We start from the raw sequence: 20,800 nt of genomic DNA, 5'->3' as shown, positions 1-20,800 counted from the left end.
ACAGAGCGGTAAATTATAAAAGAGTAAATGAAAATAACATTAAAATGTTTTCAGTATTTTTAATACATAATTAATATTGATAAAACAAAATAATTAGTCGAGTGTATTAAATATTAAATAAATAAAGATAATAATAATAATATTAAAAGTGGTTTTCTAAGATTCTTTGAGGACTCTTTCGTTTCATATTTTATTGTGGCTTATTGACATTTCTCTCCGATAAATACCTGGATACTCTTACGATGTGCTAGATGATCAACAGGATTTGATAATTACTTGATAAGATTACTAATTTAATTAAAACATAAATAATAATGAAAACAATAAAAAATTTTAAACCTAGAGCAGACACTTGCGCATGCGCACAACTACTATTAGATCAACGGGCATAATTAAAATTTTAATAATTAATTATAAATATAAAAACAAACAAACAAACGCTATTTTTGGTGGGGTATTAACAAACAAATCAAGATAAATGGAAAAAAAATTAAAAAAGATAGAAAATGAGTATAGTCACCGCTAACTTCAAATAAATTTTTAAAAATTTATTTAAAAAAAAATAAAGAACGAACAAATAATTATTTATAGCGAACATTGACGAACAATCGACGAACAAACGAATTGCTAAAAAAAATTTGCCAAAAATCGAATTCCCCCCGCCAACTTAAGGGAGCTCTTATCACTTGATAATTTTTTTGTTACTGAATTATTAACTGAAAGATTACTCGGCACTTTTAGAAAAATATAAAAATAATTTTTAAAATAAAATATTATTTAGTAAAGTTTGAAATTTAATATATTGTTAATTAATTAATTGTTTGCTAATTATAAAATGTCGTTATCAAAGCCATCAGAAATAGCTTTTAATCTTGTTGCTTCTTATATGAATAATTTGTATAATAATCCAATAAAAACAAAAGCGATAACTAGGTATTTAAATTTAAAGTGATACTCAAGTTGACGTTTAATAGTTTTTTGATTTTTTTTTAAATCATAAATTTTAAAACAAAAGATATTTTTTAAAATTTCACCGAAAAACTTTTTAAATTTTCTATATGCATATTTATGAGTGTGAATGTAGCAAACGAGACAGTTTCATATTTAAAATAAATAAATAAATTAATTAAAATCATGAAATTAAAAAAAGTGCGCGTACTGATTTTTTTAATTAAATATACATTTTTTTACTTTTATTCATGAGCGTGAATTTAGCTGACAATTTTCAATTTTTAAAATTTTAGAATAAATACATAAAATGTAAAAAGAATGAAAATTTAAAAATGTGTACTTATATAATTCAAAAATCAGTACACGAATTTTTTAAAAATTCTTTTAATTAACTAATTTATTTATTGGAAATTCGTAAATTGTCTCACGTCTGCTTCATTCCCACATGATACATGACAGTAAAGTTGGTGGACATCTGACAATTTAAAAAGTTTAAAAATAATAGAATATTAATTTTCTTAACAAAAAAATTAAAAAATGGACTTTTAGAAAATTCAAAAACCAGTACATGCATTTTTTCATTTTATTAATTTAATTGTTAAATTTTTTTTACATGTAATTTAAAAATTGTCTTATGTCTGCTACATTTATACTCATACATGATACTCAAATTAACCGACGCCTAATAATTTTCGAATTTTTTAATAAAAAAAAAATATTTCAAAAAATTGCACTGATAGTTTTTTCAATTATCTACATGTGCATATTTTTAGTTATCTTTTTTTTTTGTAATGAATTTTTCAAAAAGAAATCCGAAAATAGTTAATTGTTTTCTACTTTCAGAATTATTACTGATGAGACTCCAGTAAACCGTCTAGTAATTTTTGGATTTTATTATAAAAGATAAACTATAAAAAAAGAAATATTTCAAAAAATTGCACTGATACCTTTTTTTATTTTCTACATGTGCATATTTTTAGTTTTTTTTTTTTTTATAATTGATTTGTTGAAAAAAATCAAAAAATTTTTAAATATCTACTAACTTCAGGATCATAAATAATAACTTTAATTAATGTAAATGATTAATTATTTATTTATTAAACAATTGTTTTTTACAGCTGTCTTATAGCAACATTTGGAAATTATATCGCTCAAAAAACTCGAGGAGTCAAAGAAATCGATCACGATACATTGTCAGCTTATGGATTATTTGGGTAAAAAAAAAAATAATATTAAAGTTAGCAAACGTTTAATAATTTTTAAATTTTTTAAAAAATTATAAATTAATTAGAAAAAATTGCACCTACAGTTTTTTTGATTTTCTACACGTGGATATTTTCAGTTTGTTAAATTAAATTATTAAAAAAAAATTCTAAAATTATTGTCTGCTTTCAGGATCATTACATATTAATTAATAAATAAAAATGTTTTTATTAATTTTAGACTTTTATTCGGTGGACCAGTACCTCATTATTTTTACAAAATAATTTATAAATATTTCAAACATCCATTAGCTATTTTATTAATCGAAAGATTATTATACACTCCGTGTTTCCAAGTTCTTTCTCTTTATATGTTGTCAAGATTTGAGGTAAAATATCAATTATTTAATTAAATAAGTAATTGATTAATAAATAAAATAAAAAATTAATTTTTTATCAGGGTAAATCTCATCAACAATCTTGTACAAATCTCCAAAGACTTTATTGGCCGGTACTTAGTGCAAATTTAAAATATTTGACACTACTGCAATTTATAAACATACGTTACGTTCCTCCAATGGTAATTATTGTGATTTAATTAAACAAGTTAATCAATCTACTAATTACTGTTATTTATTTTCAGTTGAAAGTTTTGTTTGTCAACATAATTGGACTTGCATGGACAATTTATTTAGCGAATGTTCGAGCAAATGACGCCAGAAGACAAAGGAGAAATTAAAATTATTTTAAATAATTGCCATTATATTTTTATATTATTTTAAATGAAATGTTAATATTTTCTTAATTCAAAATCACGGGTATCTAAAGTACAACAATAATCAAATAATCATGAATATGCCAAGTTATATTTTTTATTTTTGTTAATTTTATCAAGTAACTGAAAGTTAAAATAATAAATATACGAATCAATAAGTTATTATTGTCATAAATTATCAAATATTGATATTTATAATCTGACAGTTTAATGACAATCTTAGACGGGAGCTCCCGCTTTTTTAAAAAAATTTAAAGACCTTGATATGTCAATCGTATTTGTAACTTAACACAATAAAGAAAATGTGTAAATTTAATTGTTATTTTACGTTAAATTTTATCAACATTCATTTATTGCATTTTATTTTTAAACCTCAATATTTATAATTTATTTTAGAAGAGATATTTAATTATTAGGGGTGTGCGAATCGAGTTCGAATAGGAAATTATTTGAATTTTTGAATAATTCAAAACCTTTGATAAATAAATGAAATAATTAAGTTTTTTAAAATTTTTTTGACTTCATTTTATTATCAAGCACTTGGAACTTTAATCACACACAACAACAATACAGAGTATATTACAGATTTATTGAGAAATTTAATATTTTTTTATAACGACAGACAAATATTATTTATTTTAAATAAATAATTTTAATTATAAATAAGTCTTAACAATTTAAATTAATATCAGTTAATTTTTAAATTAAATCATTTATTTAAAGTTATTCTCAGACAGTTCCCTTCTTCCGCCACATATTTTAAAAATATATAATGATCTTGAACTGTCATCGTATTAAAATATTATTAATTAATTAGAAAAAAAAAAATTAAAGCATTAATTTGAAAACAGGACGCCGTAGTTACAACTTTTCTAAGACGGATTTGAAAAAAAAAATATGATACTGAAGTCAGTTGACGTCTAATAATTTTTGGATTATTTTTCAAAACGAAAAAAATATATTTTTAAAAATTGCACCCAGTTTTTTTAAATTTTATACGTTCATACTTGGTGATCATAAAATTAGCAGACAATTAACAATTTTTTGATTTTTTTCAACCAATCATTTACGAGAAAAAAAAAAATTAAAAAAATGCGCATGTAGAAAATTTCAAAATCTACAGGTGCAATTTTTAAATTTGTTTTAATAATTTATATTTTTAAAAAAATTTCAAAAATTATAAGACAACAAACTTCAGTATCATCATATTTTTAGTTTTTTTGTAATTAATTTATTGAAAAACAAAATCTTAAACGTGTTAATTACTGTAAGTAATTTTTTTTTAAATGTATGTCCCCGCCAAATTGTAATTACGTCGTCTCTTTTTCAATAAATACTTTAATTTTATTTCTAAATAATAATTAATTAATTAAATTTGAATACTGCTTGACAAAGCGGTTCAGTCATTGAATATTTTCAAAAAGTGGAGGAAAGGGAAAGGTATTGTTTAAAAATTCCCTTAAGCTTTTGAGTATTATCAGTAAAATTTATTTTATTACTTTATAATATCAATACTGTTAAAAAAAACAATTAAATTTGATCTAATTATCATTATTAATACAAATAAATAAGTTAATAAATATAATCAATAATTACACACTTTGGAATGACTTGTTTTGAGATCATATACATTACTATGATTAATCGAGCGTATAAATTATCTATTTACATATGATGAAACAGGTGATTATAACATTGCACTAAAATATTTCGAATCACAATAATTTAATTGGTCGCTTTGCAATATCAATAATTATATAATTTAATTTAACTATAACTAATAATTTAATCTGACTAGTATCGATTGCATTAATTAAACTATTTTAAATAAAATAATCAGCGCAATTTTTGAATATTGCGCTGATGTATTTTTTGAGCTATGCAACGACAAAAAATTAACTAACATAAAAATATTTAATTTAAATTTATGTCACAATTATTTATTTACGATTTAAATTTATATTCTAACGAGAGTAAGATGGACTTCGTGTTGGTGAATGACTAGAACTTCTACTGGGACTCGACCAGTCACTGTGTCTGCTGCTTTCACTGCTACTTGGTGATGACTGTGGCGATGGTGTTGGCCGGTGATATGGTATCGGTCGTTTTCTAGCACTAGAACCCAGTTTTTTCTTTAATCCATCATCCTTTTATATATTTTATCGTTCTTTATTTTTTTCAAATCCTGTTTCATTATTAATCACTCCAACTCCAGCTTCAATATTTTTTATATATTAGAGTTTATTTATTTTATTAAAGTTGTAGCAGATTAATTATGATAAAAATACCTCCGGGTTTCTTAAATTGATTTTTTTTTTAAAGTTGTGGATCAAAAGTTATTTATCTGTTACATTTTAGATAAAATTTATGCAATAGTGCAGTAATATAAATTTAAAATTTTGAATAAAATTTACCTAATTTAAAATATGATAAATTTTTTATGATTCTAAAGTTTGCAGACGATTAACAATTTTTGAATTTCTTTTTTCAATAATTTAATTAAAAAAAAAAAACCTAAAAATATGCACATGTAGAAAATTTAAAAAATTATAAGTGCAATTTTTTCAAATAGGTTTTTTTTTAATGGATCGTTTTGAAAAAAAATCAAAAAATTTGTAGACGTCAGCTAATTTCAATATCATAATTTTTTATCAAATTTATGAGAAATTCCATGAAATTTATGAAGAAATCTCTCCAAATAGAAATTTAATTTTACTTTTGTTCACTCAAAAAAAAAAAAGTTTTACAGTCTCAAAATTTGAAAATTATTTTTTCACAATTTTCAGAGTCAAATTCCTTTTAAAATTTTCCGACTAAATTACTTTGATCAGTAATTTTTTTATTTTAAAAACCAACTTATTCAACCTATGACATTTCCATCATATTAATCTGGAGGTTTTTAATTTAAATGGGATCTGGTGTAAAAAAAAATAATAATCAAGCATTCAAAAATAAGCATTCAACAAAAAAAAAATAATTCGGTGGTACTTACCGTACTTTCTTCTATAATTTGTGATACACTTCAATGCAAAAAAATAAAAGTCACAAAAGTGATATCTATAATTTTATAATAATAATAATAACAATAAATAAAACAAATAATAAATAACTTCCTTGAATACCATGTCACTAATGCAATTTATTATTTACTTTCCTTCTTACTTAAAAATGGAGCAATTAATTAAAACTAATTGACTTATAAATTAATTATACTCTTGAAATTGACAAACAAATTTTCGGATTTTTTTTTCAACAAATTTTCACAGAAAAAAAAAATAAACTAAAAATATGCACATGTAGTAAATTTAAAAAACTACAGCAATTTAAAAAAATTTTTTTTTATTGTAATTTATTGTTTAAAAAAAATTCAAAAAATTATTAGACGTCAATTTATAATACTGAAGTTAGCTGACGTCTATTAAATTTTGAATTTTTTAAAAATTGACAAATCAACCCAAAAAAAAATATTTTTAAAAATTGCACTTGTAGTTTCTTTAATTTTCTACATGTGTATTTTTTAAGTTTTTTTTTTTTTTAATTAAATCATTGAAAACAAAATTTGTAAATTTTTTATTGTCTGCTAACTTCAGTATCATTAATTAATTGCATTAGTAACAAAATAATAATAATAATAAATAAATAAACAAAAATTACTAGCATATAAACTAATAAATACATTTTTATTTATAATGCAAATAAAATTTTTTTTTAAAAACTACTTGCAATTGTATTTAAATCAATTTACAATAAGTTATAATATAGGTAATAATAATAATAATAATAATAATAATAATAATAATAATAATAATAATAATAATTCATTATTATTATTTATGAAAATAAAGAACATTAACATATAATAGGAAATACACACATGCTACGTATGATAATGCAAAAAATAAGAATTTAGTGATAACGGGCATCCACATATGATCTAATTTAAAATAATGATTAAAATATAAAATAAAAAATAACAAATGAAATTAAAAATAAAAAAAATTCTATTTCCACTTTAGTTTTTAATTATATGTACGTATGTTAATTATTAGTATCAAGACGTTTGTTTGTTGTTTATAAATAATTTTTATTGTTTCTTTTTTTTTTAGTTATTCAGAAGCTAAATTCAAAGTGTTATTATTTCAGTACTGTTCCATTTAATTGAATGTTTATTGAAAAAAAGAGAAAAAAAAATAATAAAATGATAAAATCATTTTATACAATTATCTGTGTGATTCCTGAATACTCTATCTTCTATGCCTGCCCCTTGATCTGTCTCTGCTAGATATAACAAACAAAAAACAAAGAAGAAAATTAGGAAATTTTAATACAAATTGAACGATCAGTTTTCATTTTTGATCTTCAATTATTTAAAAAAATTTCAAAATATCTCATGTTAACTATTTTTTTTTAAGTTTAAATTTTAAATTTTAAATTAAAGTTTATAAATTTTTTTCATTTACTTTTAGTCATTTTTTGTTGTTGGATATTTGAATTTAAATAAAAAATAAAAATATAAATAATAAATAATAATAAACATAAATAATAATAAAATAAATGTTCTAAACTGAGCGAGTGAATACAACTTTAAGTTGGTGCAGTAAAAATAAAAAAAAAAAAAAAAAATAATAATAATAATAAAATAGCCGAAATAAAAAATTGGCTAATGTATTTACGAGTTAACACAAGTAAACTCACCTGGTGATACGACGTCGATCGAGGAAACTCGGTGATCCGTGACGTCGGGGTATTGATGGTGATCGCGAACGACTTGAGCCAGAGCTACTGGAGCTAGAACGTGAAGAACGACTCGACCCGCTGCTTGATGACCGCGAGGAACTTGAGAAACTTCTTCTGCTGCGTCGTGTCGAACTGATTGGAAATTTAAAATAATTAACTTTTTTGAATTCAATTTTAAGGGGAGAAAGGGGTCTGAGATACGAGAAAAAGGATTATACTGAAGTTAGCTGTCTAATAATTTTTGAACTTTTTTTTAAACAATAAATAATAAAAAAAAAATATTTGAAAAGGTTGCACCTGTAGTTTTTAAAATTTTCTACATGTGCATATTTTTAGTTTTTGTTTTTTTGTAATTTATTCGTTGAAAAAAAAATCCAAAAGTTACTAATTGTCTGCTAACTTCAGGTTGATAAAAAAAAAAGATAATTTTGTGACTTTTTTTCAGAATACGTTCGTTATTAAAATTTTCAAAATTTGTGACATTATTAAGCATCATTCCAAGAATATTCTCCTGAATTTTCGTAAAAAAATATTGAAAAATAAGCCAGTGGTAGTGGGGAGAGACGAGTAACCTTAAAAAAAAGTCACCACGTAGGCAGGATAACTCATGACTGCTTTATCGGAAATCAAAAAACGAATATTTTGTTTATTTCTTCGTTCAAATCCAAGATAAACTTATGTCCTAAAGAATTTTTTTTGGTTTTTTGACTTCAGATGAGGCAGTCATGAGTTATCCTGCCTACGGCATGAAGACTTTTTTTGAGGTGACTCGTCTCTCCCCACTACCACTGGCTTATTTTTCAATATTTTTTTACGAAAATTCAGGAGAATATTCTTGGAATGATGCTTAATAATGTCACAAATTTTGAAAATTTTAATAAAGAAGTTACTTTGAAAACAAAATCATAAAATTATCCTTTTTTTTTGTATCTCAAACCCCTTTCCTTAAATAAAATAAAAAAATAAAAATAACAACCTTCTAGATGAACGAGAACTGCTCCGACTGCGGCTCCTCTTCGGTTTGTCTCTAGATCCCGACCTCGATCTGCTGCGAGACTTTTTCGACAGCGACCGACTCCTAGACCTGTGGGACTCGGACCTGGTCCTGCTCCTAGATCGCACTTTCTTCGGAGACCTCGAGCTGGTTTTCTTGGAACTGGATCGTGATCGCGAGACTGAATGTTTTGATCTCGACGAGGATCTCGAGCCGCGAGAATGTTTTGACCTCACTGGCGACGGCGACTGTTTTGTCCGTGAAGGAGACCGAGATCGTATTCCCGGTGAGTTAGATTTCTTATCACGTGACTTAGATCTTGACGTTTCTTCGCGATCTCTTGACAATGACCGACGTCGCGGTGATCTTGAAGTCTCTTTAATGCGATCTCTCGACACTGATCGCGATGACGAGCGTGTCGGTGACCGCGAGTAAGACTTTTTCTTTACAACAGGACTTTTTTTTGGTGTACTGGGGGATCGTGATGCTCGGAGTATTATTTTGTTTGACATTGGCGGCGATTCAGACGGAGAACGGAGTTTAATATCACGTTCTTGTATCAAAAGTGCAGCAGGTGGTGTTGTAATTTTTAAATGAATTTTGACAGGTGAAATAGTATTTGAAATAATGGTGGGAACATTCGAAGCAGTTGTTAATGTAGTTGATGTTACTGAAGTAGAAATAGAGTTAGAGTTAGAAGTAGTAGCAGCAGCAGCTTCTGCTTCAGCGCGCGTTAAAGGCAGCGCGGGAGAAGGTGACCGACTTGACTCAACAGATCGTGTGACATTCAATTGAATCGGGGACTTGGATTTAGATTTAGATCTGTCTCGCAAAATTGGTTGAGCGATTGATGAACTTTTCGGAGGATCAGCAGGCAGAGCGATATCTAAAATACTTTCTTCTTTTTTTTCAGTTTTTATTTTAACAGGACTAACTTTTTTCCCCAGTGACTCGCGAGCTTTGGCTGCTAATCCACTCTGAAGACGTTTCAGAGTATTCAATTCTTTCAACTTCTCTTCATCCTCCTGTTGCTTGGGATCATCGTCAACGACATCCGCCTCGTCTTCACTTGACGACCTCAAGCTCACACGAGGCGCCACTACCTTTGGCTTCCTACCCCGTGATACAGATCTAGGTTTCATCGACTTCTTCTTGTCTTCCTGCGTGTCCTTGTAACGATCAACATTTTTACGAACGGGCGAGTAGCTGATGGAAGATCGCCGGGAGCGACTTCTAGATTTACTGCGCGTTCGTCGACGGTCTCGCGACCATTCGCGCCGGTCTCTACGAGGTGAACGTTTTCGTGACCGAGACCTTCTTCTCTCTCGTCTAAACGGAGAAGGTCTGCGTCTCGAGCCACCGCCTCGGTACCGATCATACCGCGGTCTACTCTGACTTCGCGATCTTGAGTATCGAGTTGTCCGTCTTGGCGACCGCGAAAAACGTCTTCGTCGAGGCGATTGACTTCTTTGCTGCCTTGAGTATCTTCTCGGTGATCTATTGCGATCATTGATGCCACCACGATCACGACTACGTGATACCGAGCGTCTTTCGTGACGTTTTACTGGAGGCGGTATCACAGCAGGTGTCCGTTCCTTTATTCTATCTAATGATCGGTCTTTTTTATCCGGTACTAAATGACGTACTGGTGATTCTCGTTGTTTTGGAGGGGGCGTTTCTACACGAGATCGCTCTTGTCGTTTTGGCGAACGTCCTTGCCGGGTTTCGCGGATAATTGTCTCGATAATGGGAATTTTTTCAGGACTTTTTTCTTGTTGCTTCTTTGATTTTTTATTTGGTCTTTCGGGAGAACTATTGCGTATTAAAATTAAAATTAAAATTAATCAAACAGTTGATTATAGAGATGATAAAAAAAATAATTAAATAACTTACGAGTCAGAAGAACTTTCAGATGATTGACGTTTACGTTTCGAGGCAGCCTTTTTCTTCTAAAATAAATAATTTAATAATATTGTCAATAAATTATTTATTAAGTGAATACAAAACATCGAACATGCATTCAGTCAACAGTCTTTCGATTACTTATCAATGGAAATTCATCAAAATCTGATTAATGGGTTCACTGAATGAGTAATATTTATTTATGGGATACAGGCGTTTTTTTTTTAAATTAATTAATTTATTTATTTATGATACACACTCTTATCTATTTTTTTAGTGATCTAGTCATAACTATTTTTTTGTCGATTAGAAGCCTTGTGTATTTTTTAACGCACGTTTATTCAGTGCTCAACACAAAAAAAAAACAAGTGATACATACAGCAGTCGCAAACTCGTTTTTTTTTTTAAATATATATAATTGTTATTATTATAATAATTAAATTTTTATAATAATAAATTACGAATTATTTATTACATTGAGTAGCGGCATATCGGGTACTCACTCAGGGAATGTATCCTGTCAAATGGCGCTGATAATTACAAACAATACTGAGATTTACACTTTGAAATAATGATTTGTTTTTAACTTGAAAATCAGATTAAACTTTTTTTTTTTTTTTTTTTTTTTTTTTTTTTACGATAACAAGCACTGGACTCATGCTTAACTTATTTAATAAATTTGTAAATAAATAAAAAGTTTGAAGGCCCAATTATTTAAAACCTGTGTAAAAAAAATTCGGTATAAAAAAGTTGATGACAGTGAACATTAAAAATTGAGACAATTCTGAACTTTATACTGGCGAAAAAAAGAAATGAACGCTGAGTAAATCTGGAGTGAATGCGGATTTATTTTATTCTCTGAAAGTGAAATTCACTCTGAGCGGGAGTTTATTTGAATATTCAAACTCCGAATTGGAGTGAATGCAGATTGAAATAAAATCTAGATCACTTCGAAACTCAGCTGAAAAAACAAACTCCCTATTTACTCAGTATACAGATTGATTTTTTTTTAAACTCGGGAACTTTTAGTGACGGAGTGAATTTTGATTTGAATAAAATTCGTAATTACTTCGAATTCACTCCCAATTTTTTACGGTCTAAGTTAATATTTTTGAAATTTTGAAAAAATTTCAACTAGTGTAGGTTTTTCCTGCGTTGTTTTTTATTTTTTGAATAAAAATAATTTGATTTGACAATTTTTTGAGTTTGGAGAACATTAAAAAAAAGGAATTAGAAATTATGACTTTTACGAGAATTATTCAGGTATGAGGCAAGAAAAAATAAAAATAATTTGAAAATGTATATGAATATTTTTGACTTTTATTAGAACTTTTTGGGAAGCTCAAATTTTTTAATTTGTTCAAAAAAATGAGTAATTGGAACTAATTATGAACTCAATAATTTTTCAATTCAAATATATTTTGCTGAAAAAAGTCTAGACTAATTAGAAATTTTCCAGACTTCTAATTATTTTAAAGTTCCAAAAATATTTAACTCAAAATTCAGAATTGTTTCAATTTCTAAGGCTCACTGTCAGGAACGTTTTTGGAACAAAATTTTTTTACTATTTATTATTTAATATTTATAACAAATATATTTTTTTTAAAGACTTTAATTTGATAATAAACTTAAGTGTAAATATTTGGGTCTTTTCTTTACTAATAAAGTAAATAAATAAAAAAAAGAAAATTTAAAATTGATAAATAAAAATATTTCTTTTAGTTTTTAAAAAAAAATTGAGTGACAAGGGACATGCAGTATCGTGCTTATATTTAAATTTAAAAACATTTATCATTTATAAAACTTTTGTTTAAAATAAAATAATTGACATATTTAAAAATATTAAAATTTCTCACCTCTTTACTTTTTCCGCTTTCATTTTTCGACTTCTTCTTTTTCTTCTTTTTCTTTTTTTTCGACTCTGCTTCTGAAGAACTAAAATTAAATTATTTATCATTAATTAATTTATCTAGAATTTTCTTTAATTAAAAATCATAAATTAATTAATAAATTACCTGCTATCATCAGAATCATCACTCGAGTCACTATCAGAAGAACTGACTTCAACTTTTTTATGTTTCTTCTCTTTCTTTTTCTTCTTAGATTTGTCTTTCTTCTTAGTTTTTTCTTTAGGTGACTCGGATCTAATAAAAATTACATAAAAAAAATAATAAATATTTTTATAATCCCAATAATTATAATTAAAAATAACAAAATATTATTTATATATTTATTTATAATTAAATTTATGAATAAAAGATGAAAAATGATATATTGTTTTTTTATCATTAGTTCTAATAATCTTGCAGTGGACGTCTCCTTATGTCGTCAAGTGCATATCTCGTGTGCTGATAATAAATAAATCGTAGTCGATAATACGACAGTGTGTTATGTACAAACATAAATAATTAACGAATAAATTAAACACATAAAAAAAAAATTTTTTTTTTACAATTTAACGTCTTAAATTTTGTCAATATTAAATTAATTATTAATTACAAAAATTAATTAATAATTTAATTTTAAAACGTGGAATTTATGTGACACACACAGAGTGCCTTTAAAAGTACAATAAAAAAACAATCAACAAATCGACTACTCGTAATTAAAAGATTTAGTTCATACTAATACCTAATTAATAATATCATAAATCTAATTAATTAACAATTAATTATACTGTTATAAAAATTTTTTAATTTTCTAATACATTGCAATTAATGTACTGTAATTTTATGACGAGTACTTTTAAAATTTATTTATGAGCAGTCAAAATTAATACCGCGAATTTTTAAATTTAAATTAACAGATATTTTAAGTCTATAGAAGTTATTTTATAATTAATTACAATAATTTATTATCGTAGCTTTAATTTGTATCTATCATAAATAATTTTTTATGAAACTTTCAATTTCAAATTTACAATTTATTCCCGCGTAAAGAACAAAAGTTTAACCAGTCAATTTTCGAAATTTGAAATGAATTTTAAATTTCATACCGATGTCTAAGTAGCACAGAGATGTATTTTAAAAGGACAAGACAAATTTTTTTTATATAATAAAGGTATACAGATGTTGGTTTTAAGAGTTATAGGAAATTTATGTTCTTTTTTCTGTTTTAAAAAAATGTTCCTGAAGTTAGAAGATAATTAACAATTTTCATATTTTTTTTCAACAAATTAACTATAAAAAAAAAATATGAGCATGTAGAAAATTCAAAAAGATACAGGCGAAATTATTTGAAGTATTTTTTGTTTTATAATTTCTGACTATCATTTTTAATTTACTTTTTGTTATCACTTGTGTCAAGTCTTTTAAGTAAATAATTTTTCAGTGACATAAATTTCTGATTTTTATGTCTACATTTTGGTGCCTTATTGATAACATAAAACAGCCTCAAAACTACAATACTGAACTTAGCCGACGTCTAATAATTTTTGAATTTTTTTAAAAATGATAAATTATAAAAAAAAAAAAAATATTTTAGAAAATTGCACCTATAGATTTTTCCATTTTCTACATGCGCATTTTTTTAGCTTTTCAAAATTGCTATCTTATAGATGTCATAAAGCCAAGTTAAGAAAGTTTGAAAATTTCAATCATTTTGTAATTCAAATTAAATTTTTTTTATTTCACAAAAATTTTGAAAAATCATAAATTTCAAAATATTTTAAACTTTTGTACTGATTCATATAAAATTTTATACAATCTTTTATTTTGCCATTTAATTTCATCCCATAATTTATTTGTTTTTCTATTGAAATTTTACAAAAGTGAAAAAATAAAATTTTGTCTTAAATTTTCGACTGCTCAAATTTTTTTTTTCAAACGTGTAATTTTAAAATAGAGAAGTAGTAAACTTTTTCTACTCCCACGTCATAAAAATATAAAAATTTTCCAACAGTAAATAAAAAAAAATATATATATATTTACAATAGAACTAAATCTTTTAAATTTTTTTTTAATCAACACAATAAAATAGTACACGAGAGATTTATGAGGATTGTATTGATTATAATATGGGATTAGTATTACCTTGATAACCATCGATAGGGACGGACTTGTCAGAAAAAAATAGAGAGATGACATTAACAATAGGCTCTTTTTTAAATCGATATAACAAAATAAAATAAAAGTATATATCCCTAATATATATATAATATATTTTAAATTACATCCGCTAAGTGTTTGCTTATTTATTTATCAATACAGGATGAAAATAAATCAATAAAAAAAATTAATTACCGCCAAGAAAAAATAATTATTTATCACTAGGTGATAAATATTTTACTAAAAAAAAAATAAGCAAACATTTACGTTATAAAATAATCCGTACCGTGGGAAACGTAACAATAAATACGAGGGTATAAAGTATATAAATAAATAAGAATTAATTATTAAAATAAATTTTTTTGCTTTAAAATCAATTCGCGACGAACTTACCTACTGGGTAGGCACTCAGTCCTCCTCAGTTCTGTTTGAAACAGAGAAAGATGTACGGGGTATGAGACAGTAGGCGAATTTAATGATTTAAAACTGACGTAGATGTGTCGAAAAAGCGTTACAATATTAATAACAGTAATAAAATTTATATTAAATTGGGATAAATAATAATAGTAATATATAAATAATTAATAAGTATCATTTAAAAATGATAAATGAGTAAAAAAAGATGACAGGAAACTACTAGGGCCAAGCAATTCTCTATCGGGGGTCTTGGAGCCTCGAGTCGAGAGTTCGGCCACTCGTACGATAAATATATGTGTAAATAAAAAAAAACTAATAATTATGTGATAAATAAAAGCAGCCGAAACGTTTCCAGACTCCAAAGACGCTTACAATCATACACACTATCGTCTACCTGTCCTTCTTGTGCTTCTTTCCCTTCTTCTTTTTGTTGCTGCTGCTGGATCTTTTGCGCTTGACTTTTTTCTCAGCAACTGGCTCGGGTTCTTCTGCTGCCGGACTTGGACTGTGGACTAATTCGTACACTTTATTTGCCGCAGCACGAGCCTCTGCTTCACGTGCATGTCGCTCTGGATCTAGACTACTCCCTTCGACGAAGAATTCTGATATACCAAATGCTTCGCGTAATTTTGCATTCTTCTCCTGCTGTGCCTCTGCAACTTGATGTGTTTCTCGCACACTGTAAATTTAATTTTAAATAATTTTTAATAACAGCAACAATAAAAATTTTTAATAAAATAAAATGTAAATTCAAACCGAGTATTTATTTTAACAGTCATTTTTGTTTATTGCTTGGAAATATTGAGACTAGAAATGATAACTACTAGACCGTAGATGACATAATGTACTGACAACCGACGCCAAGTCAGCAACTATACCCCCTCGCCCTTAAATGAAAACCCGGGGGCTCAGTATCCACCCCTATTCCCATTTAAACCTCGCGCTTGCGATCAATACAATCCCCTGCTACACTGTTCTCTTTTATCACAATCGCCAGAGCTCTTTTTCATGCCTCGGACTTTCTCTTTAACACCCGCGATACCCAATGTCATTATCATAATCCCATATATTATAACAGTCAAAAATATTTACATATTTATTATATTTTTAATTAATGAGTAGCAGAGACAAATTTAAAATTATAAATAAATGAAGTAAATAATAAAATAAAATTTTTAAAAAATGGGCATTTAAAAAATTCAAAAATTAATAAGTGCATTTTTTAAATTATTTACTCTGTTTATTTATAATTTTAAATTTGACTGATGTCTGCTACATTTACACATATTTATTTTTAAAAATTAAAAAAAAAATAATCAGTTTAAAAGTAAAACTTTAAGTGAAGCCTTATAACAAAATACTTTGATCCAATAAGTATTTAATCTTTTATAATTAAATAATAAAGTAAGTCAAGTAATTCTATTCAAGTCAACATGAATCATAAACATGGTCAATTTATAAAATAAATAATAATTAATTAATTAAATTATTCACCTAACAACGGATCTCATGCTGTTACGTCGACCAGCAAGTAAATGTAATTGAATACGTTGACAGCAGCAGCAATGCTGCTGTTTAGCTTGCAATTGTTGCTGGATCCGTTTTTTACCATTAGCTGTCTGTAATTTACGTTTACGCGTTCGCTGTTTGAATGCTTTTTGCCGGTCGAGAAAAAAATTACCACGCCAAAGACGTTCGAAAAACGCACGGCCGTCTACAGGACCTCGTCCTCGTGGAGTTTTCCCTGGCGCTAATGACATAGTCATTGATAAATCAGACATTTTTGTTTTTAAAATTCGATCAAAAAATTTTTATTCTTCTTCAGGATAAAATTGTTCCCTTGTAATTAAATATCTTCCTCTTCCTCTTCTTCTTCCGCTTCCTCTTTGATCTCTTAAAAACCGGATGTTTTTGTCTCTCCTCTTCTCAGTCACTCGAATTTTTAATTCTTTTTTTTTTTTTTTTGATAATTATTTCCAACACTTAAAATTAATTCGATCGTATAAATCGTGTAAATATATATATATTATTATTATTATTTATTTATTTAGGAAGACGTTGGATCAGGCACACTAACACTTAGTTTATAATTAACAAACCTCATTAATTAAACAATCCGTAACTGTATATAAATCGTTGACTTATTAGAAAAATAATAAATATTAAAAATCCACATAAATATGATGTTATAAATTCGTGAAATTTAATTAGTATATAATAATATATCTTATATGTAATTATTAATTCTAATGGAAGACTTATGTGATTTTGAGTTAACAAACTCGTTAATCAAAACACGGACTACATTTTTGCTGTATAATTTATCCGCCTTTCTTAGTACGTCTTTAAATTGACGTACTGATTATTTAAGGCGTCGCGACGCCGGTCCATACCCGCACTGGTAAAGAATGATGCTGGACTTATAGTAACCACGTTACCAACACACACACACATACACATCCATCCGAGCTTTAAATATCTGTGGGATTGAATCTTTACTGGTTGCGCGCAGCCTGATATTCTCTTGCTCTCTTGTTCTCTAGTTTCTGTTATTTTCTGACGAGAAGCGCCGGCGCTTAGGGAAGTCGATATTGAAAGCTTGTGTATACGGATGTAAGCTTTCAAATAGAAGGGATGACCTGCATGCACATATATAGATATATCTATATATATGTAGATATATATGACCGAGGGTTGAAAGTTAGCGACGAACCCCAGATTTATTATGATACCCAGGTCAGTCCCGGGAATCACCAAGCGATAAACATTTTTTTAATTATTTTTTTTCTATTTTAAATTTATTTCAAAAACGATCAATAAATACTCGACCTAAATTACAAAAGTACTGGAATTTTAATTTATTTAATAGTCAGATGACTGAAATCAATAAGTTATAGGAAATATTAATTATTAATTACTTACTTTACACGTCCAAATTCATCTATTGGTACAGGAGCTTTTAATCCTGAGTCCATTAAAACTTCGCGGTATTTTGAAATTTTTTCTTTTATTTCACTGGCGGTAAATCTGGAAAATAATTTCATTAATTGACTTAAGCATTATTGATGATTAATTAAAAATAAATGAGGATTTGATGCTTACCCCTGATCTTCGAGGATGTCAGTGAACTCAGCGACTTTGAGTTCGACTTTTCTTTTACGTACATGATCAAGAATTTCTTTATTTGGCTGTTTATTTATCGAGTCTAATTTATCATCAGATTTATAGTCGACTTTGTCTTTAGTTTTACGTACAACTGCCCAATTACGTTGGACATGTCCATTAGTACCAGATCCTCGGGGCGTTTGCAGACCAATTCCATTGTACATGTCGCCTGATAAACAAACAGTTCAATAATTAATTAATTTTTTAAATTTAAGATAAATAAAAAAAACACAGGGTATTAAATAATTTGAATTAATGTGAGTTAAAATATAAAATAATTGGAGCAGAGTGGATTTGAGCCGGATGGTTTTCACTTGAATAGGTTAGAATAATTTTGATGGATTATTGATCGAATTTAGGAGCTGATTATTATAAAGAATCAATAAAAAGTATTAAACAATTGTGCAAATACTCACTTGTTAATTTAAATAATTATTGGCAATGGAGTATAATATTTGACAATCATCCGTAATTGTTTTAATAATAAAATATTAAGAAAAAATACGATCGATTAGTAAAATACGCACACACACAACCACACGACCAACGGGACACAACCAGAGATTAAATATTTTACTGATAAAAGATGGCGCGTTTTTTTAATTAGTTTTAGATTTATCCGTTAATTCGCTAGTGGAGAAATAGATCAGGAAATTTCTGACAGAGCTTCCAGGCTACGTTTTGAAACTTAGCGCGAAATTTAAAAACTTAAAGTTACAATATTTTAACCGCTAAAATTATCATGGAATTAACTGTCAAAATTTTATCAAATGTCAAAAATTTTCTGTTTTTCTACTTGAAAGTTTAAATATTTCCTAGTGAGCTGATGAAAATTCAAGTGATATTTGAAATTTTCGCGGGTTTATTTTGAAATCTAATTTTCATAACCTATAATTACATGGATGTTTTGTTATTTATCAGTACGGTAGTAAAACACGTGGTTTGTTATTAACTGTAATAAAATTTAATTGTTTATTGAGTATTTAAATATTTAAAATAATGGGGGACATGATAGGAGACGTCGTGATGCCTGGGGATGTTATTAAAATAACGTCAACTAATCCGAAAGAAAAAGTTATTCTTGGTCCAGGACTTCGACGTGATGGTGACATTATTTACTCATGTAAAGCTGGTGTTTTAAAAAAACGCACGACTATTTATTATGTTGACAGTTATCAGCGAAGGTAAACTGAATAATTAATAAATAAGTAAATATAAATGTGATACTCAAGTTAGCTGACGTCTAATAATTTTTGGAGTTTTTCAAAAATGATAAACTATATTCATTTTCATTTATTTCAAATTTATAAAAATTGTCTAATGTCTGCTACATTTAGTGAGTGTGAACGTAGCAGACATGAGACAATTTATGAATTTTAAATAAATAAATTTAAAAAATGCACTCACTGATTTTTCATTGATCTAAAAACGCATTTTTTAAGTTTGTACTCTGCTTGAATTTTATTTATTTATTCAAAAATTTTTAAAATTGCCACTTGTCAGTTACATTTACTCTCATATACATTGCCACTCATAAATATAAATATTATATATTATTGTTATTAAATATGATTATAGATATGTTCCAGTTCGTGGTGAAAATGTCGTAGGAATAGTAACACAAAAAGCTGGTGATATATTCAAAGTAGATATTGGAGCAAGTGATCAAGCTGCATTACCATACCTGGCATTTGAGGGTGCGAGTAAAAGAAATCGTCCTGATGTACAGATCGGAGACATCGTCTTCGCTAAATTACTGATTGCCAGCAAGGACATGGAACCGGAGTTGGTGTGCGTTGATTCACTGGGTAAAAAAGGTAAACTAGGAGTCTTGGGACCTGATGGAATGCTTTTTACTTGTTCACTGAGTCTCGTACGCAAGATATTGAGTCCTACTAATCCCTTCTTCGAAGCGTTTGCTAAAGAACAGCCGTATGAATTAGCTGTGGGTATGAATGGAAGAATTTGGATCAAAGCTAGATCTGTTAAAGAAACTATTGCGCTAGCCAATGCTATTCTCGCTGCCGAGTACACGAGTAATGACCAGATTAAAAAATTATGCGACAGTATCGCGCAGACTGTATTTATTAATTATTAAATATTTAATTTTTTTATATTATTTGTAATTATTAAAATGTAATTTTATATTTTTAAGATAAATTTTATGATAAACTCAATTGATTTATTGTTTCATATATAAATTTATCCCGATGTCGTTCAGAAGATTAAAATTCTTAACGACCATTTTTACTATAAAGAATTAAGCAGCAATTTAATTGGTGTCCCTTAGAGTGGAGGGTTTTAACAAAAATTGAAATTTAAAAAAAAATTTTAAGTTAGAAGACTCAAGGCACTGGAGAGAAACTTTCGGGCTCATGGGAGTCGACAATTCCAGATTTTTGATTCGTAAGTTGAAGTAAAATTGACATCTTGTAAAGACATGGATATTTCATAGCTATAAAAATTTTAATTTTAATTAAATTGTAATATTGGAGTATAAGTCTGTTGGCTGGTCTCCTTTTACTGAACAACATGTCAATAGTATCCCTGATAAGAAACCGATTAAATTCGATTGGAAAATTCTAATCGGGAATTTCCAATTAACTCAGTT

General features: G+C 27.1%; 3 protein-coding genes across 5 annotated transcripts; 2 read left to right on the top strand and 1 right to left on the bottom strand.

Annotated features, from left to right (window-relative positions):
* Positions 1-499: 499 nt before the first annotated feature.
* Positions 500-3,244, top strand: LOC103575161 (peroxisomal membrane protein 2). The gene is made up of 5 exons (XM_008554830.3): positions 500-933; positions 2,070-2,165; positions 2,395-2,542; positions 2,614-2,733; positions 2,797-3,244. The coding sequence occupies exons 1-5, from the start codon at positions 836-838 to the stop codon at positions 2,890-2,892; spliced, it is 558 nt and encodes a 185-aa protein (XP_008553052.1). The 5' UTR covers positions 500-835; the 3' UTR covers positions 2,893-3,244.
* A 1,630-nt stretch (positions 3,245-4,874) lies between these two features.
* LOC103575162 (serine/arginine repetitive matrix protein 2) lies at positions 4,875-18,745 on the bottom strand. 3 transcript variants are annotated; one of them, XM_014444555.2, is made up of 10 exons: positions 18,606-18,745; positions 18,127-18,358; positions 17,947-18,051; positions 15,419-15,703; positions 12,577-12,705; positions 12,418-12,496; positions 10,553-10,608; positions 8,642-10,471; positions 7,624-7,797; positions 4,875-5,043 (listed from the first exon to the last, which is right to left on the bottom strand). In XM_014444555.2, the coding sequence occupies exons 2-10, from the start codon at positions 18,351-18,353 to the stop codon at positions 4,893-4,895; spliced, it is 3,036 nt and encodes a 1,011-aa protein (XP_014300041.1). In that variant the 5' UTR covers positions 18,354-18,358; positions 18,606-18,745; the 3' UTR covers positions 4,875-4,892. The 3 variants fall into 3 exon arrangements, with proteins under 3 accessions (XP_014300041.1, XP_014300042.1, XP_053593024.1); XM_014444556.2 differs by lacking the exon at positions 4,875-5,043 and adding an exon at positions 6,797-7,203; XM_053737049.1 differs by lacking the exon at positions 4,875-5,043 and adding an exon at positions 6,798-7,206.
* Positions 18,746-19,095: 350 nt separating this feature from the next.
* Positions 19,096-20,366, top strand: LOC103575163 (exosome complex component RRP40). The gene is made up of 2 exons (XM_008554833.3): positions 19,096-19,373; positions 19,768-20,366. Exons 1-2 carry the CDS (start codon positions 19,189-19,191, stop codon positions 20,285-20,287), a joined length of 705 nt encoding a protein of 234 aa, XP_008553055.1. The 5' UTR covers positions 19,096-19,188; the 3' UTR covers positions 20,288-20,366.
* Positions 20,367-20,800: the final 434 nt, after the last annotated feature.

The sequence above is a fragment of the Microplitis demolitor genome, chromosome 2, assembly GCF_026212275.2.
Source record: "Microplitis demolitor isolate Queensland-Clemson2020A chromosome 2, iyMicDemo2.1a, whole genome shotgun sequence".
Lineage (NCBI taxonomy): Eukaryota > Metazoa > Arthropoda > Insecta > Hymenoptera > Braconidae > Microplitis > Microplitis demolitor.
The sequence above is the reverse complement of the archived record's forward strand: the minus strand, read 5'-3'. Positions and strand labels throughout refer to the sequence as shown.